This window comes from Phalacrocorax carbo, chromosome 6, assembly GCF_963921805.1.
Source record: "Phalacrocorax carbo chromosome 6, bPhaCar2.1, whole genome shotgun sequence".
Taxonomy (NCBI): Eukaryota; Metazoa; Chordata; class Aves; order Suliformes; family Phalacrocoracidae; genus Phalacrocorax; species Phalacrocorax carbo.
The window spans coordinates 15,053,448-15,076,661 of NC_087518.1; the positions used below are offsets into that span (position 1 = coordinate 15,053,448).

Consider the following 23,214-nt stretch of genomic DNA (forward strand, 5'->3'; position numbering starts at 1 on the left):
AATTAACTTGTGAGTACATTATTAGGATGAACGGAACTTAAAAGCTGTTCCACTGAAAAGATGACTGGAATGCTGAAGGCACTAACTGGTTTTGTTATCCTATTTCTCACAGCACATTTTTTATAAGAGGCTGGCCTTAGTTTATGTCATGGATGATGGGGGGGAAAAAAAGAAACAGAAAAGCAAGGGGAGAAGATAAAAATACTGGGTGGCAAAAAACCAAGAAAAGCAGGTTAGCATTTAGAACAAACAAGTGTGCTGGGTGGAAGGTGGGGAAAGAAAGGCAGATGGAGGAGGGAAGGCTTCAGGCTGCCCTAAGTGTTTATTAGCTGCACTCTCACACTTTCCAGGAAACATGTTATGTGCCTGTACGTATTTATGTAGCATTTCTATTGCAATACATGCCATTCGATCAATAGCTGTTGGGCTTACTGTGTCTGAGCTCTGATCTCAGTTGTGAAGCGTTTTCTCACTTTTAAATTCTAGGTTCTTAACAGCTGTTGCTAAGATAAACTTATTTTTAGTTATTAGCTTATTTAGGGACTACCAGATTTACAGTTACACAGCTAGCTTTTAATGTTATTTTATTTAATAAGGAAAAATGGTTCTACAGTGAAGTTCTGCCCAGTGGCTAGATATCAGACCACTCCGTGAACATATGGGTTATGTTAATGTCTGCTGATTATTGTTTTGTCTGAGCTTTAAAATTTGGAAACTCTTTGGTATAGCAAAAGTAGTTATTCTGGGGTATTGTGCAACTGTGTATTTGAAGCTTGCTGCTTTTTTTTTAAAATTCATCTGCTATTTAAAAACATAGAAATAACAGGGTCAACTGAGATTAAAAAGATACTTGAACTGACATGCTCGTGGCTGCAATGTGAGTAAAAATAAGATAGGAAAGCAGTGGTGAGCAGCAGAAAATATGCATTTTCATGATGAGTTAGTATGTAGATACCACATAGTAGATACTTACCTTAATGCATGTGGTTTTAATCACACAACCCTTCTTCCTTAATGAGGATCAGAATAGGGTAAATTGCTGCATATTGTACCTCAAAGGCAATCAGGTACTCAAGCTGACTCCTAACTTGTGTGGGAAGTAAGGTTTCGTGACATAAGTAATAATTTTGTTGCAGCTTTTGCCAGCTGCTAACTGATGAAGGAAGAATTATGTGTCTGGAATTAAGAGTGAGAAGAGAAACAAGTTTAACAGCTTTCCCTGTTTCTTCTATATCGTTGTTCAATCAGTAGAAATGAGTCATCCTGAAGAACTGACTTTAAATGGCTGTAGTCAACTGCAGTTTAACTGCAGATGTTTGTGATTTCAAAAGGCACATACGTGTTTGGAGAATATAAGGTTACAGTGTTTGAAGTCCCATAAATTGCAGATGAACACTTTAGGTAGCTAGACAAAATTAATCTTATTTGCAAGAGGCCTTGAATTAATCGGGTTTTAGCAATGTCTTTTTGCAAAGACAAGAAATACTCTTCTTGGAAAGCTGAGGAATATCCAGGGTAGTTAGCATAACCTAACAATTATGACAGACTATTTTAATAAAGGAGATAAATATTTACAAAATAGACTGAAAAAAAAATCACGTCTATCTTACCTTAGCTTATTTAATGTACTTATCTGCCCATAAAAGGAGTAGTAGAATTGAAAATTGTTATGAAGGAATCGTTTGCATTGGAACTGGAAGCCTGAGAGCCAGTCCCTTAAAGGAAGTGGATGAAGATCCAGGAGAGCGACTTCGAACACGGAGAGGATGACTCATATCAGCTTCTGTAGCACACCCAGAAACAGTGAGGGATGATAATGTGCTGAAACGGTTGGAGTAAGAGCAGTCACCAACTGCTGACTGAAGTCTTATGCACACATGAAATCGGCTTTGTAACTGAAGAAAATACGCCCCAGAGGCAAATACAAGTTTAAACATATGTTTAATCATCATGTCTTACAAAACTTGGTTTGGATTGTATTTCCTCGTCCTGGATGGGATCAAAAAAATGTTGATTGCTGCCTTAAGAAAGAAAAGCGTTCAGCTTGCGTGCTGCCCTGAATCTGAGTCCCACAAGATGGCAGGCTTGATCCAAAATTGAGAAAGGCAGTTGTCTCAGCCTGCTCTCGGCGTCCTTCCGGTTTCTGGTTGGTCACCTTCCCCTTTCCCGCCTTGCCCTTTGCTTAATTCTGGGACTGCATAACGAGATATAAGCAGAGGTGACAGTTATTGATTGCTTGTTTCAAAAGCCATCTTACTGCACAAAGGCTGTTGCTTGTAGGTAATATTCAGTGGGAGTTTTCTGCAGGGGCTTTATTTCTTTTTTTGGTGAAAGATCACTCCCTAGATTCCTGGACAGAGCTGTCATCTGCATTTTGTACATGTGATTATATTGTTTCTAGGTCATGCTTCAAATAATTTCTATCGGTATTGCATCTCTTGAGACATTTGCTACGTGCTTGGTGATGACTACTGCATTCTACCTGCTTTTTCACTGCTACATCTCTCTTTTGTATTATAACTGTTAGCTTTGGGACTTAGAACAAATATTTCTGAAATACCTGATTGGTTCCAACTCAGTCAGTAAGTTTTTATCCAAGTAAAAGGTAATACCATCCTTCAGGTGCCCTCAATGGCATTTTGTCTATAAATATGTATTAGTGAACACATTAGTGACATGGCTTTTATGCTCCAATGTACAGGTAGATGGAATGTTCACAAAGAGTGTATAGAGAAAGTGAAATGTATTTAGTTTTTAAAGAACTGGAGAATGTCTGAAAAATATAATTTTAAAATTTTTACTTTAAAATTCTGTAATTTTTACTTTGATGTAGGAAAGGTGGATAAAAATCTGTCAGTCCTCCTGTTGTTAAAAGTCTCTTCTTCCTTTCTTCCTGATGGGCTATATTGATGAAATCTAGGAAGGATATTTAATAAAAATTAATGTCACTTCGGACTTTCTGTGGCAGTCACTCTCTTGCCTGTAACAGGAATCACTGGAACTGAGAAGCTGAATCTGTATAGCTTTATCTAAAGAATGAGGTTTTCTCATTTTGTCATGTTAAGATTTTTTTTTTTTAATAATTCCCCCCTGCCCCCATGTGGATGAGAGAAGTGCATGCTGACAGGGTGATAAAAACTACAGGCATGGTGATTAGGCTTGTATTGCCAGTGTAAATAACTAATACACTGTGGAAGGAAGCCTCAGCATCCCTAACTCATGTTTTGGTCATTTCCAAGTTGAAGTTATGGTTATAACAGATGAGATCTTCTCCTTCAGTGCAATCTTGCAAACACAGAATAAATGAATTTGCATAGTTTAGATCAAGGGTGAAATTTGTCATCCATCTTAGTTGTTTTTTTCACGCTGTAGAGCCTCATCATCTCTCATTCAGATACACTGCGTCTCATGCTGTTTTCTTTTCCTTCTCTATTACTTTATGGGAAAAAAACCCACAAAAAATATAGAAATAGTAGAAATTTTATTTGCAAAACATAAAGCAAAGTAAAGGAAAATATTTCCTTCCCTCTTTAATAGTCTGTTCCAGTAATGCTAAAAATAACTCATGGCAATAGCAAATTAACAGCAGTAAGAGGGTTGTAATATTTTTAGGTTGTCTTAATCCCTCAATTTCCATTTTTCTACCAAAAAAGTTTAACTCTGGCTAAATTAAATATACAATGATATGATACTTGAATCATAATCAGTAAGCATTTGATAGATATAGAAAATGTTACATGTTGTAGTAGAAGAGCTTTTAACTATTTGAGTCAGTGGGTTACTCATTACCAGAAATCATCCCCCAATCCCCACCATTAGAGCTGTTTTAGCACATCATCATATTTGATGCACATACTATGAATTTTGTAGGAAAAATGCCATTATTTAAAGATGTCCCTTAGATGGGTTTGATATTTAGATACTATGTATAGCATTATGAGATCTGAGCAAGCAAGTCTTTTAAGCAAGCTGAGAGGGCAACGAGGCAAGGTTTTCCTGTTTCTCTTTAGGGAGGCTGCAGGATGTGACAGTAAACAGATGATACTGGTATTACTTATGGAAGGTTTCACCAAACGCATGTGAAGTTGACTGTTCTTTCCAGAGTACGTCTCTACTGCTAATCAGCCCCATCTCCATTAACTGCTATCAATGCTTCAGGAACCCCAGGCCCTCCAGGGACCCTTACTCATCGCACGCAGCTGCTTACCACTTACTGCAGTTAGTCTGCCAGTGTGCTTCAAAGCACACCATTTCTGTGATAATTAAAATCTTCCAGGCTCTGTAGCAATTATGTATCCTACAGACTTCCTTATAGCCATCCACAAAGGCAAAAGTTCATGTTTGATATAAGTCTAGCTGCCACCGTCTCTTCAGTCTTGTGGATAGGTTTTTTGGTTTTTATTATCTGTACCTAGGAATCAGTTTAATACTTTTTGGGTTTGTTTTTAAGCAATTTTTGGCTGATGAGCTCTAACAAAACTCTGTTAACATGGGTTTACATTCCTCCTCGGCCAGTAACTTTCACTGTTCAGTGAAGGCACCCAATGTTCAGTGGAGCGTACCAGGTTTTGCTGCATTCCACTGAGGTGGTGTATGCTTTACTTTCAGGCTGGTTTAGTAAAAACAATAACTCTTAACTTAAACCTACTAAACAACTCTAAAATTAAATAAACAAACAAAAAAGGCCCTCAAAGTAAATTGCAATAAAATGCATAAGTAAATACATATAAAATGCAGAATAGGTGAATTTCTGCTAATCACTTTGAAACTTTTTCATTCTCTGAGCGGGTGTACATGCAACTACCTGTATGAAGTGTCTGTGACTTTTCTTTTTTTTTAAATGTAAAAAGAAGACCCCAGTGATCCACCATTGCCAACCATGTGTTTCCTGTATGCTTACCCTGCTTCTCTTTTAGAGATTCTTGTCCTTGTTCATGATTCCTTTTCACTAAGATTCCAATATGTTTTTATAAACTGTTACTATTTTATATACTTGTTCAACACGTAGTACACTTGAGCTTCTGGTTAATACCTTAACACTTATAAGACACTTAAAATTCTCCCCTCCCTCCCTTAAATAATAAGTGACTATATATTTTTAGTTTATTCTCTGACTGTAGAGGGAGCTGGTGATAAATTTTTCAAGGGAAACAAACATGGTGTTACTATGGGAACATTTAAAGAATGTAGTATTTGGAAACAAAAGATCGGAAACAAAAGGCTGATTTTTTTACTTGCCCTTTCCTTTGCGGGGAGGGGAGGGAAGGGTGGAGAATATGTGAATTGGTTAAATTAACTGCATTTTCCTCTGGGCCCTGAAAATTTCTGTAGATATTTATTGCAAGAGAGAATTATTTGAATATGTATCTTTCCAGCTGAATACATTTGGTCACCTGCAAATCTCTTGGATATGAAAGAAAGCTTTTCTGTAGTAAGGTGTCATTACATTACCTTAAAACTACACAAGGAAATTCCCCAGCTATATCTGTAGATTTTTTTTCTTCTGATGTGGAAAAGATAACCTGGGCTAATAGTAATAGCTCATATTAAGGTCATTATGAACAGAAACTCAGTAAGCATACATGGCTAAAATAAGAGTACTGCAAAGTATTGAAAAAGATCTGCAAAAGTTTCAGAATATCTTTCCATTTGTTAGTATTGAGAACAAGTTTTTTTTTTCTCTGAACTTCAATATCATTGTAAGAAGCATAAATTAAAATTCATAAAAACTAACCTGATCAATCAGTACGAATATAGGTACCCTGTTTCCTGCTGTATCATTGTCTTTTCTGTCACGTTTTGCACTAAGTGGTGAAGGTCAGAAGCTAACTGTATTTTACTAGCTGTCCAGTTATGTCTCCATTTTTAAAAGGATTCTAGAGCTGTATTTTAAAAAGTAAATTCAATACTAGTATACTTCTGAATGTGGAGAAGATATTGTTTCAAAGACTCTCAATTATAATAGCAAATTACATCAGGAGGAGCTCTCGATTTTTCTTTCTTGATGTCTCCCACAGCCCACTGTGTACAGAACAGTAGCATAAAGATAGCTCTATTTTTGAAAGCTATATAGTGTGTTTATATTCCACAGATTAAAACGCAAGGTGCATGTGACCAAATAGATTGCCCTCCAATTTTTAAAAACAAAGGCTTCTCTGTAATATATTATTATAACAATTTTAGTGCTGCAATTTCATTACATACATTCACATGCAAGACTTTACGTTGTGTTATTTATTACTACAGCAGAACGGAGAAGACCTGGCAAGTTGTAACTGGGCCTGTTTAGGCACGTTCCCCTCACTCTCGTATCTGTTATTTATGTAACTTAAAGCAGTATGTGAAGTCACATAAGTCAACTACAAATCAAGAAGTTTTATACCAAAGTGCAGACAGGGAAAGTGGTGATATGCTTTTATTATACCTTTATGTGTAGCACCCTTTCTGGCCCAACCATCAAATTTCATAAGGTGTTTTTTTTCTTCTCCCAGTAATCCTCCTTTTTCTGAACTGACAACTGACCTAGGCAACTCTTTCATCTTTCTCCCTGTGCTGTGTTGACATGGGAGCACTCCATAACAAAACAGGAAAGGGTGGGAAATGTCCACCAATCTCCATACAAATGAAGAAGGAAGTAGGAAGAAAAAGGAAGATTTAGGAGGCTAAATTAGCTTAATAATCAACTTTGACATATATTTACTAATCTTTTGGTTTATTATTCCTGAAATAACAGGATGATCATAAACCTCTCCAACTCTTGCCTTCCAATCTGTTGGAACGTGATCTGGTGAGACTTCTATGATGATCCAGTTAATCAACAGTGATGCCTGTTTTGTAGCATCTTCCTGGTCAATTCTTGTAGGAGTTAAAGCTATCTAAAATTTATTGGGCATCATATGGTTAATCCAGAGAATAAATAATAGCTCCTTTTCATGGTCTTTATATTCTGTGATTAAAAATAAGTTCTCGTCCTTAATGTTTCTTATTTAATCTCCAACTCATCTGGCACAAGCTGACATTTGCCTAGTCATGGATCCTGTAATAGAATACTTAATTGATTCTTTTGCATTTCATTTTAACAGAGGTTTGAAATGAATCAGGAACTTTTCCTCATTCTGATTTGTATTTCATTATGTTTGGAGGATGTTTTAAATATATGTATGTAATGTGTTTGTATTCACCATTTACAGCTTGATTTAAAAAAAAAAAAATTAAACACAGGGGGAGGGGAATTTAAAAGGAATATTCTTATATGCATTATAATGGATAGGCTGTCCATCCAGAATCTTTTCATTTTGCATTTACTGGAGTAGGAGAGTTGTGAGGAAATTTAATTTCTCTTGTTATTGCTTGCCATCAGGATTTTGTATGTAAATGAAAGAGTACACAATATCCAGAAAGATCATAGAGCACAGTGACAGTAACTAACTGCATTACAGGTTTTATATTTTGCGCAGCAGGGGGCTGTATTTACCAACAGTATGTGAATAGCTGTTTATTGTTTTGCTTTCTGTGGGGACTGTGAGTGACTATGTAGGGTATTTAATTTAAAAATGTATAATGTTTTAATTCCATTTAAGGCTTAGGCAAACTTCTCTCACTTATTGGTGTGTGTCCTTTGTTTTGGAGGACTTTAATATTACAATACTTGGTTTCATGGTAGATTTTTAGTATCTATATCAAGGTATTGAAAAGGTAATTTCTTCTCTTCCTCTTTGAAGGTTATTCCTCTATGGTTTTGCTCATAGTGTGTATGTATGCTGTGCATGCAAGACTAGACTTTTTTGACCAGCAGTGTTCTTTAGGTCTGTATGTATGCTTTGCATAGTTTTCTCCTGTCAGCCTGAGGGAAATCTCTTTTACAGCTCCTAAATAGTCTGTTTCCAAGACAACTGTGAAATGTCCCCTTACTCTGTACACTGCAGTTTACAAAAACTATATACAGTAACTTTGTGGTCATAAAGAGAAGAGTGGTTTCTTACATTCCTGTTGATGCAACTGAGGCAGCTGTCCCTGCCTCCCTGAGGAACACTGTCCATGAATGTTCATTGTTTGTTTTTCTAATAAACGGTACAGGTAGAATGTGATCATGGTTTTTTCCTACCATGCTCTTGCCTCAAGCCTTTCAGCAACTGAGTTCTACCTACTGAAACCCGTAACTGTCACAAGGGACAGGAAGATTGATAAAGGACTCTAGAACTGGCAAAAACTTGTTTGGGCTTCTGAATCTCTGGTATCCTCGTTTAAAGGAAATAGTTTTGTGTTATCAAGTTCCATCAAAGTATTATTTCCTTGCCCATTTCAACTCCAGCTGCTTTAATCAGTGATCCTGTGAAAATAATGTTTTGTGCCCAGCAAGGAATCTGTGACTATCTCTCTTGCCAAGGTATGGGTAGCCCCAGGAACAGTCTCATCCATCATCAGATCACAGTTGATTGAAGATTTTGCATCTGCTAGGTGAACGGATAAGGATAGTTAGTAGTCTGATGAAACATCAAGCAGTGTTTCCACTGAGGAAACTGCTAACCCTTTTTCTCAGCCTAATCTAGCAGTTTAGAAATTGCTCAGATTAACAAAATTTCGGTGCTACAGAGCAAAATTTGGGATCAGTATGGATGCCTGTTGTTTTGCTTTGCTACCAACTTCATGAAGTGGAAATTTTAACAAAGCATGTGAATTTCCTTGGTTGCCAGTGCTAACTTGTGTAGGAAAACAAGCCCAGTTGTTCAATTTACTTGTATTTATTTGGAAGTCAAGTATCTAGAATTTCAGTTACAATTTCTTTACCCAGTGACTCACATACTTTGAGATTTCTGTAAGAATGGAAACCTTTTGTGTAAAGCTGTTGTAAAGGTGTCATAACACTCACTTCTTATTATGTGTTATTGTCTATTAGACATTATAATCTGGTGGGCAAGGATTTACACTCATGATATCAAAGCATGCTTGCAATAAATGTCTTCAATGATAATTTAATGCCTTAATATCATTTTAGCAATCAGTTAAATATTGAATGCACTATAGGGCAAATTTTTGTTTGCTGAGGCTTTTGCTCCCAGTAGAACTCATTAATTACAAGTGTACTGCAACTCTGTTTATGTTCTACTAGAGCAAAGATGTAACTGTTTTGATCAGGTTTCCATTTAAAGACAAATTAAAAATATAGTAATGTTTCTTTTCTTAATTTTCTTTTTACAGTGCAGTTGAGTTTAGAATGATCATCTTAAAAGCTCTTTATGTATCAGACATCGTGTTAGTATATTTCTTTGTGGTTTAGGTTTAACATGAAATATTTTTCACTAGCAAGTGAAAATAGCAAATACTTTTAAATTTTTCTCTCTTGAGAACAACCACCTGATTTTATGAACTTTGGGAAAAATCATTGTACTTTTTCTTTTCCTGAGTAGGGTGGTTGATTCATTATGATAATTTAAAGAACAACAGATTCTTTTTTCCCCTTTCCATAGATTTACTTGAAGAAAAGTTATGACGCATTTTCAGTTTAAATAACCAACCAAACAGTCCCTCCCCGCCTTTTATCTTTGTCAGTAGGATGTAAAGGGGAGTGGGAGCTGGAAGTCATGAAACCATTTACTTTGCTTTTCAAGGTACCTAGAAAAGTCAGATTTGCAGAAAGATTCATGTGTGTGGTTTAAAGAAAGCCTAGTTTCCTCAGGAAATGGCATATGACTGTGCTGTCTGTCTTTGCCAGTAATTTTTCAACCCTTTGCCCAGTTTCATTTTTAAAAATATATAAAAAATAGCCAATAAACTAAAATTTTAACTAATTGTGTATGGGTGGAGGTGAGAGACCCCAAACAGTACCACCATTGTGAGGAAGGCTGCCAGAGCGTAGCCATTTTAGGTTCTTTTGGCAGGAGCCTGCCAGCAGATGTGTTGCTCTGAACTAACCACAGCCTTTTCGTAGCAAGAGATAACGAGAGACGAGAGCCTGCTGAGGTGTGGGACAAACACAGGACCTGCTTCCACAGGAAACCAATCTTCATCAGGTCTGCCCCTTGCAGAGTCTGTTCAAGTGACTGTATGGGAGCTAAGAGGTGGTTGCTTGCGGCAAGATGATGCCTCTGCTGTTATGCGTGCTCAGTGCTCCATCTCTAATTTTTGCATTCTGATTGAGATCATGAGGTAACATGCTGTGCATGGGATGTAGCTGTTGGTTCACTTAGTTTGGGTGCCATCTTACTCTCTTAGGAATGAGAAAGCAGCTTGTTATAATTAATCTTTATCCTTAACAAAGAACCCATTACTGGAGCGTCAGACTTGCAAGGCTGAGCTCTATAGGTGGTTCGTTGCTCTGCAACTTCTCCCAAGAGATGTACTCATCACATTGCTGCATACCTATTTTTGCTCAATTTGAGGTTGTCAAGTTTGGGAGATCTGCCCATAGAGCAATTAGACAAATACTTCTGTCAATGAGTCTTGCACATAATTAAATCATGAATGCGTTTAATGCAAAAGACCCCACTTTAGTTGGAGGTGGGGAGAGCATTGGATGAAATGAACTCTTTTCATATCAGTTTTTCATAAAATCATAGAACGGCATTTTTTATGCATTTGGAAATGAAGAGTGCTGTACTGAAAGCAAGATGCTATTTTACTACTCAAGAGGTATAGTGTAAGTGATTGGAAAAAAATCCAGTATCTTGGCTTCAGAAATGTGTTCACATATTCAAAAGAAGTAGGACCATTCACCTTATGTTCCAGTCAGTCTGATGGCTACCAACAGTAGTTCTGGTATCAATTATGACCTCCATTTCAGAGGAAACATAGTAGTGGTGACTGTCTTAAAAAAAAAAAAAAAAAAAAACCAAAAAAACCAAAAACCCACAAAACAAACAAACCCCAAAAAACCCAAACCTGATGAAAATACAGAATGAAACGGTGTGCAATTGATTGTGCAACTTCTAACATTCAGCAGTATAACAAAAAACGATAACCAATGGGTTCAAAACTAGTAGTTTCTACATGTCAGAGTGAGTCTTCTACCATATATTATAAGGTTGTTACAAATCATGGAATATTTTCTTTGAGGGAAGAATAGTAGTACTGTACTAGCTTATGTGATGAGAATATGTCAATATGTGCAAGAGCAAATAGCCCAAAATGTTTATATTTCTTTGAAAGGAAATAATCTCTCGCAAATTTATGTTACAAGATTTTTCTGACATGAGTTACTGGAGCAAACAATATTATTCCTTAGGCTTTGTAAATAACTGCAGAAAAACTTTAAAGTTTCATATACAGCTTGGTTTATTTCCTAGGATCTTCTGGCAATATTTTCAGTAGGTAATCTCAGTTCTGTATTAACTTCCTTTTTTAAATGAGCTGAGACAGGAAATATTTTGTATATACGGCACAAACACATAGCAGGAGTAAATAGATTTTTGTTCATGTTTTTTGGAAGAGCAAGGTACAGCAGTGTGATCTTAGCAATATTGGTAATATATTAAAATAATTATTTGGGCTCTCTGTTTTCCCAACAGCAATAGTAATCTTAAAAATAATATAAAGAAGCATTGGATACTTATTAGCAGTAATTTTTCCTTGATGGTGGGTACAAGTGCTGTTTCTTACAAGATTTTTCTGCTTGCAGCTTTCACACATGGCTAGTTTTTGCCCTTTAAGCACTTTCATTGCATTTATTTTGTAAAGCATCTTAAAACAGGTAACCTAGAGTCATAGGCCGAAAATCTGGGTTTGACTTTGTCTTCTGCCTGTAACACCATACAGCAGTACATTTGAAACAGACAATGTGAATGTACACTGAGGAAAACAAAATAACATAGTTACTGTACTTTCTGCTCTGACATTGTATTTCAGGCAGACACTGTGGAAGGGAAACAATGAAATACTTGTATTAATTAAGGTAATTGATAAAAAACCTCATAAATAAGATGAAATGAGAAGGATATAGGCCTTCCTGCTTTCAGGCACGGACAGACAATCCTACCTTGAAAGAGATGAGAAAATTTCCTCCATTGGCAGATCAACCCGTCATTGGTCTACTTTAAAGCAAAATCCCATTTCCTGTCTGATCCACTGGTCTCACTTGATATGTTAATTCCTGTTTTTTGCAGAAGTTATTTTTTTATATATACATATATATGTGTTTCTGAAAAAAAAACTGGCTCCAAATGTATCCCACCCATAAATGTGCTTTTTAAATGAATGTACTTTGACCCAGGACCAAAAAAACAAATGCTTTCAGAGTCATCACTGGTATAATGTCATTTTTTAATTACAGGAATCTGTTCTTGCTACAAAATTGTTGTATCAAAATTTTCTGTGTGCTCTTGTAAAATGGTCTTGGGCTGAAATTACTGTAATGTAGTTAGTGTATTTATAGTGAAGAGACTAGAAAACATTACTTGTTGCTGGCAGAAGTAGAGATAAGTGAACATTTTGTGCCCTGAGTTGATATATTGAATGGAGCTTTGATGGAATGATAGTTTCAACAGGTTTTACTCCATTGGATTCAGGGGTTTCCATAGTAATTACTATGGCAACACTGATGCAGAAAATGTTCCCAGAGGAACCCAGCTGTGAATAATAACTAACAACTGAAAACATCTTGTTTTCTCATGTCAGGTTAAATATCCCTTCAGAAATGATGGAAGTAGTGGAAGTGTGGGTTTTTGCTTACTTAGTGGGAAGTCATTATACTACATAAAACCGCACTCCTTATGAAAGGGGTGTTTGGTTTCAGAGTACAACACACCCTTTTAATGTATTGCTGAAGCGTCATCCCTCAGACCAATGAAGACTGTTAGAAACATGACGTGTAAAACTTGGTGCTGGCTTCAAATATTTCATGTTGTAAAGAAACTTCCAATACCAAAGTAGTAGTATAAATTCAGACATTTAAAAATAATAATAAACTCGGAAATTATAACTTAGCTTTTATTACCAACATTAGTCATTATGTAAATGGTTTTACATAATTCTTCAAGAGAAAGTTATCTTGATAGCCTTCTGACTTCACTGTGAAGACCAAGATCACAGAAGTCACATGGTAGAGGTATTTGTTGACATCAGTGTCTATTAATAAATTGCCTTCAAAAACTTCTGATTTTTGCAGAAATAAGTTTGTCAGTGTTTGTATTAAACAGAATATCCTGATGTCAGAGGATGCAGTATTTGTTGAAACTGTTGTTAAATCTGGCTCTCCTTGTAGGTCTAAACTGGCCTTTGCGCATAGAGTTGCCTTGTTTGTATTTATTTCACTTTCATTCAGAACAAAGGGGAAACCGGTCCAGTGTTTATGATATGAATAAACATTTAAACTTGAAAGATTTAGGTCTTGATTTGATAGCTTTACTGTCATGGAGTAAGACAAAATGTTTATGGAGCTCAGGGAACTTATGGTCACACTAACAAGTCCACATGAGTTACATCAAACAAGGGAAACTAAAGTAATCAATATTAAAAAGGCTCCATTAATTCTTTTCAAGATCTAAAAAAAGATGTTAAAGCTGAAAAAAAAAATTGTAAAGATCACTTTGTTGAATATGAGGAGAAAAAAGTTTCTTAAGTCCAGGGAGCTGATGGCTGCTCTTACAGCTATTTAGGCAACTTAATAGGAATTACTGTGCAGATGGAAATGAAGATGAAATGGAGATGAAGTCATTATTTGTTTTATTTGGGTTCCTGCACTGTACAATCTGCTAATAGTGCAAGTGAAAGTCTTAAAAGTGAAAATGTCTTCATAAATCTAAAAGTTACATAATTTGATCTCGATGACTTGTGTGTATATATATATATACACTACATATTGCTTTAAACTGTGATTCAGGGCCTCTTGTAATTTATTTTGGTGTGCATAACATAACTGAGTTTAAAAAAATTAAATATACGGGCAGCTTATTAAAGAAAACTGGTTGTATTGGGTACATAACTACTAAAAATGTTTGCTTGTTTATAGATGTTTCAGCTGTGATTATCTTAAATATTTTTTTTAAGCATAGTTGTGTTTATTGTACCTATTGATTTAGTAATCTAATGAACAGGAAGTGTTCTCTCCCAGGTTTCATATTCCCCTAAAAGAAAAAAGGGTGTTTCTTTGTGTGCTTATCTTTAAAAGAGTACTCAAATGAAAAAAAAATATCCCAAGTCATGGTACTTTAAATTTAATTAAATTTAAATTAATAAACTTAAATGAAATAAAAAGCTCTAGAAACAGGGGAAGGTTGTTCGAAAAAATTGAAGCTTTTCCCTCAGACTTGGTATAAATATTGAAACTCATTCCTATGAAAGGTTTTGTTATAGATGAGTTGATGAATTCCTAACTCTCTCACTTCTTAGTACTCTGTTCTTTATTTAACTGACAATGCTTAAAGCGTGGGAGGACTTTCTGTTGCCCATGTTTTAGTTATGCCACAGTAAAATACTTGCTTATATCGTAAGCAGGGTCCTAGTATGCTGTGGAACTTAACCTTTGGTGAGATTTTAATGTCCAAGTTATTGAACTATATGCAACGAAGTAGCTAAATGGAATTTGCCATGACAGCCTGCAATCCTTTAGGCATGGCAGAGGGCAGAACTAGTGTAGACATGAATTTATGTGGTATGATTTGACTTTTTGGGGGGATGGTTACTGCACACTGAAGTTAAGTCATGGACATGGTTACATACACTTGGAGAAGTTTAGTTTATTATCTCCAGAGGTGACAGGCCTGTTACAATCTCAAGATAAGATGTTCTCGTCTGTCTGCATAGAAATTAGAGGAGTGGTTCTTGTCACTCAGTTGAAAATGCTTCTTCATGTAAGCATAATCTTTCTCAGTGAAACAGTATTCAGAAAGTTAAAATCCTCTATAACTGATTGTATTTAATAAAAGAAGATTTCCTTCCTTCACTGACTGGATTAATGCCATAACCTTGAGAGCGAGGTGTGAAAAGTATCATACAGCACTCTTTAAAAGGTGCGTAGGAGTTTTAGACTTTTCAACACAGAGGAGCCTCTAAATTGACTATGGGCTTAGTGACATAACGATCCTATTTGACATTTTTGTTACAAACCTACATTTTTTGCCTTTTTCAGTTGAAATACAAGCTATAATGCAGAAAATTATATCATTACAAATGAAGGGATAAGGAAATAGCAGTACGGGAGTTTTAAAATCTTGGAATGACTTGCCCACAGATGTTTTAAATAGGGTTGCCCTCTTTAATCAGTCCTTCTGATCTTTCTAAATGCCTGTTAGTGAACCGCAGCTTTGCAGGAATTAATGTTTACCTGTAGGAAGAGAGACAGATTACATGAATCCAAAGAGAATGGAATTTTCAGAAAACACCATTTCCTTCATCAGGAACATGTGATGGCACTTGAATGATCATTTTGAAGGTGTTAGTAGCTTCTCTATAGGCTAACTGAAAAAGCTGTTTGGTTGGATTTCACGAACTGCTAAGAAATCCCTTGTCTGCTTTCTCTGGGCGAACTTTTTTGTTTCTATCTAACCAGTAAGTATCCAATCTTGCTTAACTAAGTGGATTTCCCAGCCTTAGGCTCTCAATGAGAGCTTTTGAAGACAAAAGGGAATAGACCTAGTCTCTTTCCTTGAGCATGAATATTGTGATTTTTTGCCCAGAGGCTTGCTTTTTCTGACTCATATGGTGGGGGCCCTTTAAGTGTTACCACCAGATCTTTTTTCTTCCCATGCAGGACTGGATCTTATCTGGATGGCTGACTGTAGGGGTGGAGATGAGCAAACATTTCTTTCAATGGGTAGTGTTCTCTTTGTAAAGAATTCAGCATGTATGTGAGATACAGCAGTGGGATGAGGTAATGACTAAAAATTAACAGACATGTTATTGCTATTTCTTCTTCCTAGTATTATTGAAATGCTATCGGAATGATTTTAGGCTGCTAATTCAAAGTGAGCCAGTGAATAACCTTTCTAATCTTAACTCTTACAATATTAATGAAACAGTGATATTTTGTTGTAGAAAAATAATGCCGGGAGGATGAGAAGAGAGTCCTGTATTAATGCAGCTATACCTTTGTCAAACAGTAGAAGAGCCTGTATCCTCCTGTTGGCTAGTAGCCAGGGCTTTCTGTTTCAGTTGTGAACAGTTCATATATTTCAAGGGGGAAGCTTTTATAGTGGTGTATATCAGATGTAACTTATTGCATTAACCTGCAGTAGTTACAGATAAAGAAATAAATTATATTTAAAGCTTCAAATCAAGCCTGAATTTCTTCAGAAGGTGAAATGTTACATCATTAGGAATATCTGAGTTTTAGATCAAAATGTAGAACCTTACTTGTTCTTCAGAATTTTTTTCTTTTTTCATAAAATTACTATTAATTTTTACAGGAAATTAATCAAATGCAGAAATGAAAAAAATGCAATTTGCAGCTTATTTGGGTTTTATTAGTGATGGGATATTTTATGGTGCTTTGCATTGATTCATAGAATAAATAAACACATTCTGAAGAAAGCATGGGAAAAGAGTAGGTGTGGGACAGCTCTTGGTACATGTACCTGCTTCAGTGATGCTGTGCATCATCACTGCAGTGATGCTTTTGTCTGTGTATGTATATGCAGATTCACAAGGGCTGTTTTTCTTTCTTAATACGTTTATGACACATAGTTCATGATAGTAGGACAATAAAAGATTGTGTTAGTGTTCAGGAAGTCAGCTAGTGAAAATCAGTCATCTGGTTTTTCCTTAGTAGATATTTTTGTTTTTCTCAAGATAGTAAGTATTCAGTCTTGCTCACCTAAGTGGTCTTCCTCCCCTCCCCAGTTATCTGTCAGTAGGCACTATGGGAGCTTAAAGAGCTCACGTATGCAGGATTGGACCTTGGCGAATCAAACATACACACAATCTCTGAGAGATGTGTTGCCTTTGGGAAGAAAAGTGTATCAAATAAACTCTGCATATGAATTTAACTTTTCTGAGCCAGATTCTACTGTATTAGATTTGGTCTTTCTCCTTCTGGAAAATAAATGAAATTTTCCACAATCTCCTTTTAGTGCCAAAATGCGGAGGCCTAGTGTAGAAGAGAAATACTATTTGAGATTTCAAGTGGAAGAGTCAGTGTTTTTTTTTTTTTTTTTAATTAAGTCAAACCATGGGGGGTTTTCTGCTTTTAAAATCAGTACCAAAGGTACATTAAATTTATCATTATCCGTAACGTAGAACATCTAAGAGAATCAGTATTGTTTAAAGGTAAAATGCTCTTGCATATCTCAGGCTTCACCAGGTAAACAGGTAAACCACTTTTTTTTTTGTTTTGAAGTTTTTTGTTTTGTCTTTTTTTTGTAATTTAGTATCACAAATATCCCAGTGTGTTAAAATAAATGTGCTTTTAGGGACCATATATTAGTGTACACTTTCAATAGGTTGAGCAGATGACATTACAAAGAACAGTTCTGAACAGTAAGTATTATTTATTACATAACAGTCTCTGTAAAATACTCACAGCTGTAGTACCAACTTTTATTTCTGCAGATTGAAAAAAATTTTGTACTTAGCACAGCTTGTCTCTAAGTGGTTTGAGCTTTCCTTTTATTATGTTCATGTCCTTTTATTATGTTCATGTTCATGTATGTTCCTTGTATTATGTTCATGTAGATTTGTGAAATGCGCTTTTATCTTCAAACAGGTGTAGCAGCTGAGCATTTTAAACAAAACACACAGCTTGGATATTCATATCTAAACAAAATACTGTTGTAGTTAGTGATTCTGTGTGCAGAAAGAGTGCAAGGTCTGATGAAGATGTAAAAGTTACGTAACCTTAATATAAACTGCCATAAATCGTTTACTTATCTCATCATCGTGCTTCAGGACAGGTAACACTTTTTTTCAGTAAGTGTAATACTCTTTAAAACATCCAGTGCATGTTGTAGTCTTTAGATTCCTTTATTTACTTATAGATTGTCATTATAGAACTAACCTACAGCACAGTGAAGATTACACAAAAAAACCTCCTCCACTGATGTATTCTGGGAGGTGTGTTAATTTGGTGTCTAAAAATTGCGTCTAAATAAAGATTTTGCTAAGGGTATCTTTGTCCAGCAGATATTTTAATTATATCTCCTCCTAGTACGTGTTTGAGGGAACCTAAATAGAAAACTCTCCACATCTTAAGGACAAAAGCATTATTTTATGACTTTTAATTATTTTTTCTTAGCATTGTCAGCGCAATTCTGGGGAACATAGGTGGGTTCTATCCTGAGTTTTATGCAGAAAGTATAGTTATAGTTCATATTCAGTCTTTGTAAAAACTGCAGTTTCACTGATCTGTAAATGTTATTGCTACTGGTGACGGATGAGGGGAAAAAAAAAAACAACAAGTTTTAAGTTCCAAGGCAGAATTGGAACATGCTAGGTATATATTAATTAAACTCAACACATGTAAAATATAGGGTTCATTTTTGCAAAATAATTTTAAGAAGGATTGACGTTTTGTTTCCAGACAAGCCTTTGTGATGATGCTGGTTTAATATGAAATACTGAGGGGTTTTTTGTTGTGGTTTTTTTTTTTTCCCCCTGAATGAAAGCAGCCAATGGGACAATATAACATACTGTAAGACAAATAATACCTACTTCAGTCTTGACAGAAATGTATGTGTATTTTTAATTCAGTGTTCCACAGTGGAAACCAACTGCTGTTTATCCTTAATCCACTCTAATACTTTAGTAGAGTTTATGGCAACATCATCTTTATTGTATACAAACTTCTGTAGTATGTACTTAGCTGTGAGAAAGAAAACAACATTTCTCTGCCTATAATAGTCTTTTATTTCATGGTTTATCTTGTTCTTTCTCCTTTTTTTTCTTCTTTTTTCCCCCTCCCCACATCTCCAAGTCATTTTCTTTTGTAGAGCTTTGCTTTCTGTTGAGCAATGTGTTACATAGCCTTGTGTTACAAGAAGCACAGGGAGTTGATCTACTGTAATTAACCTAATAAACTATACAAGTTAACTCATGGGTACTAGAAGTTCTAGAACTTTATTCGTGCTGACTTTGGACTTTAAGTGATTCTCATTCTGGGACCTTACAAATCTTTGGCTGATAATTCACTATATGTTTAATTCGGTGGCCATTTACTCTCCAGGCTACAAAATAGTGGTAGAAGCAACTTGTTTGAAGATAGTCACAGCTCAGAGGATATTAACATTGTCAAAAGTTCCTGCTGTAATAAATGCTTTGTTCAGTAAAATTCCAAATTATCCTTATTGACCAGCAGGATCACTAGGAAACTAGCAGGCAAGCAAGTCAGTACAGTTCAGTCATTCCCTGGTAAATGTTTCAAGGGATCTAAGATTATCTGAGCTACTAAGATGTGAAGATGCCATTTCCAGGGCTTATTTTGCCAGGGCTGGATCTTAAAGGTCAAATACAAAATGAACAGTTAAAACTCCCACTGAAGAGGAGGAGGAGGAATTTAACACGGCTGAAGGTTGAGTATTTTCCCGATCTGCCTTTCCAAGCGGCAGGCCTCCGCTTGCACTTTTCTGAGACTGGATGGACTTGGTTTTAGGCTTTATTTCCAAGATAAACTTTCCATAGTGATCTCCAAACCAAGGTCAGCTGACAGGTTTGGTGACCCCCTCCCTCCCAGTCTGAAGAGTTCCTACATAGTACCACCTTGTAGTCTTTTGAAACTGCGGTACTGGGGAAAAATATTTTGGTGACTTTCAGCTAAATGAAAACAGATCCATCTGTAAGAAAGGTCAAGTATTATAAAGGTCAAGTATTATAAATTACAGCTTTGAGATTACTGTTGCAAGTAATTGTAGGGAGGGAGTCCACTCTTTCCCTGACACATTATGTACTTTCTTTTTCTCAGACATGATATAGTCTGTGATCATCTAGATGATGTATTTCAAGAGTGTTAGTCACAGGGATGGTTCCTATAACTGCATATACTGTCTTGTTCTTGACATCTGAAAAAGCCTTACTATAGCATTTGAGTAATTTATTTTACTTACGTGCCTCTAAAAGTCAGATCTGCTCATCACTGTTAATGACTAGTGATTTATCTCCTCTTTCCATCTTTAACTTAATGCTTTATTTTGATCTATCTGCTACCTACTTAAGCCAGAGATAACTTCTATTATTGGTCTGGTCAGTAAATTATTTTCTTTACAAATCAAGTGGGTCTAGTAGACCTATTATTAGAGTATTCCTTCTATAAAAATGTAACATTTATTGGTTATTTTAAAAATAGAGTTTTAGACAGTTTTGTAGCTTTACGTTTTTGTATTTAAAATATCAAATAGCAATTTAGTGATAGCCTTGGCTGCAGTGACCACAATATTGTGGAGTTCGGTGTCCTGCTGAGCGTGCTGAAGGTCAGCTCTAAGACAAGGATTCTGGATTTTAGAAGAGCAAACTTCAGTTCACTCAGGGCTCAGTTGGGAGGGATTCGATGGGAAGCTTCCATGGAAGACAAAGGAGCTAGTGGGTGCTGGGAATTCTTCAAGAACTCTCTATTGGAAGCACAAAGCCAATTTATCCCCTACAAAGGAAAGGGAAGTAAGCGGAGCAAGAGGCCCCCTTGGCTCAAGAATGAACTCCCAGGTCTACTCAGATCCAAAAGAGAAGCGTACCAGAGATGGAGAAGTAGAAGATTATCAGTTGAGAGCTACAAGGGCATTGCCAGAGTGTGCAGAGACGCAGTTAGAAAAGCAAAAGCCCAATTTGAATTGAAACTGGCTGTAGATGGCAAAAATAACAAGAAAGGGTTCTTCAGACATGTCAACCGCAAGCAGAAACAGAAGGAAAACATAGGCCCACTGTTAAACAGAAAAGGAGAGTCAGTTACCAACGATGCAGAAAAGGCAGAGGTCCTCAACACTTTCTTCACCTCCATCTTTACCAGCGCTGTTGGGTCCCAGGCTTTGGGAACAAAATTCCCCATTAAACTAACCATAGACCCACCATCACTGAAGGAAGAGTTAGTACATGAATTATTACAGGAGCTCGACCCCTACAAATCCATGGGCCCTGACGCCACCCACCCGAGGCTGTTGAGAGAGCTGGCTGACATCATCGCAAGGCCACTCTCCATAACCTTCGAGAAATCGTGGAGAACAGGGGATGTCCCAGAGGACTGGAGGAAGGCAAGTGCTACCCCTGTCTACAAGAAGGGCTTGAGGGAGGATACGGGTAACTACAGACCCATCAGCCTTACTTCAATCCCTGGGAAAGTTATGGAACGAATCCTCCTGGGGGCCATCACAAGTCAAATGAAGCACGTGATTGGGAAAAGCCAACATGGCTTCACTAAGGGCAGATCGTGCTTGACAAACCTGGTGCCCTTCTATGACAAAGGGACTTGCCTGGTGGACATGGGGCGGGTGGTAGACATTGTCTACCTGGACTTCTCCAAGGCATTTGGTACAGTCTCCCACAGCCATCTCCTGGAGAAATTAATGTGTTATGGCCTAGACAAGTGGTCTGTGCAGTGGGTGGGGAATTGGCTGACAGGCCGCACCCAAAGGGTGGTGGTAAATAGCTCTTTTTCCAAGTGGCAACCTGTCACAAGCGGGGTCCCCCAGGGATCGATATTGGGCCCAATGTTAGTCAACATCTTTACAAGTGATCTGGATAACGGCATCAAGTGTAGCCTGATGAAGTCTGCTGATGACACCAAATTGAGCGCAGGAGTAGACACTCCAGAAGGGAGAGCTGCTCTGCAGGGAGATGAGGATAGGCTGGAAGAGTGAGCCAACAAGAACCTTATGAAGTCCACCAAGGAGAAGTGTAAGATCATGCACCTGGGAAAACGTAATCCAGGAGTGCAGCACAGACTGGGATCAACCTGGCTGGAAAGCAGCTCTGTGGAAAGGGACCTGGGGGTCCTGGTGGACAGGAAGCTGTACATGAGCGAACAGTGTGCTGCTGCGGCCAAGAAGGCCAACAGGATGCTGGGTTGCATCAAAAAGGGCATCGCCAGCAGAGATAAAGAAGTCATTATCCCACTCTGCTCAGCGCTTGTCAGGCCACACCTGGAGTGCTGTGTGCAGTTCTGGTCCCCTCTATACAAAAAAGGATGTGGACAGGCTGGAAGGGGTCCAGAGAAGGGCCACCAAGATGATCAAAGGACTGGGAAGCCTGCCATATGAGGATAGGCTGGGAGAACTGGGTTTGTTCAGCCTTGATAAAAGGAGGCTCAGAGGGGATCTCACTACCATGTACCGGTACTTAAGGGGCAGCTACAAAGAAGATGGAGACTCCCTTTTTACAAGGAGTCACATGTTGAGGACAAGGGGAAATGGACACAAATTGCTCTTGGGGAGATTCCGATTGGATACCAGAGGGGAATTTTTCACAGTGAGGACAGTCAACCATTGGAATAATCTCCCCAGGGAAGTGGTTGACTCCACTACATTGGACACTTTCAAGTGTTGTCTGGACGGGGTGCTGGGCCATGTTGTCTAGACTGTGCTCTTCCTAGAAAGGTTGGACTAGATGATCCCTGAGGTCCCTTCCAACCTGGGATTCTGTGATTCTGTGAATTTAGTGTTTTAATAGTTTTATAATACAGACAGGATGTTTCTTAATTAGCTTATATACTGTTGCAATTCTGAAAAGATTTACCCGGTAAACAGAATGTTCAGAATTAACAGGAGTAGTGACCTGTAGAAAAAAAGAGGAAGACATTAATTTAAAATATATTAAAAAAAAAAAAAAAGAAAAAAGAAAAACAATACTCCAATTCTTTTTCAGTACAGTTCTCACTGATGTTGACAGTTGGGAAGACCAAAAGATCAAAATTATTTAAAGATAGTGAAGGGCAAATCTAAAAACTGTGAATCAGGTATCTTTTTGGTAGAACTATATTCTGTTACTTGAGGTGCAGTTGAGAACCAGAACTTGTATTTTACTTCATTTTGATTTAGAGGCATGTTCAGCTGAAAAATGCTGGTTCAGAATGGTGCTCATGAGCAATTTATGACTATGTTTAGTGTAGGTCATTTCTAGTTTTGGGAACAGTAGGGTTTCTGAAACAGTCTTTGGGTAAGATAGTAGGACAGTGCTTTTGCAGTTTTAGTATTTGGTAAGTTTGAGACAGGCTGTATGAAATGGTTGCTTTTAATGGGAAATAAGACCTGATGTATTCACTGTGTTTCAGACTTAAACTCTGTGTGCCCCTCATAGCACAGAAAATAAGGAAGTGATAGCCATGCCAGATGCATAAAAGTGAAAGTTTTTTTAGAAGTTATTTAAGGTAGC

The 23,214-nt window shown here is 37.0% G+C and overlaps 1 protein-coding gene across 3 annotated transcripts in view; it reads left to right on the top strand.

The window, feature by feature from the left end:
• Positions 1–23,214, top strand: part of ARHGEF3 (Rho guanine nucleotide exchange factor 3) — a 142,236-nt gene that overhangs the window by 24,332 nt on the left and 94,690 nt on the right. Inside the window, exon 1 of one of the 3 annotated variants that reach the window (XM_064453861.1) lies at positions 15,759–15,802. The exons of the other annotated variants lie outside the window; for them this stretch is intronic. Coding sequence (XP_064309931.1) covers positions 15,774–15,802 — 29 coding nt within the window. The 5' untranslated portion in view covers positions 15,759–15,773. Of the gene's footprint in view, positions 1–15,758; positions 15,803–23,214 lie in introns of those variants that run through there. 3 annotated transcript variants of the gene reach the window in all.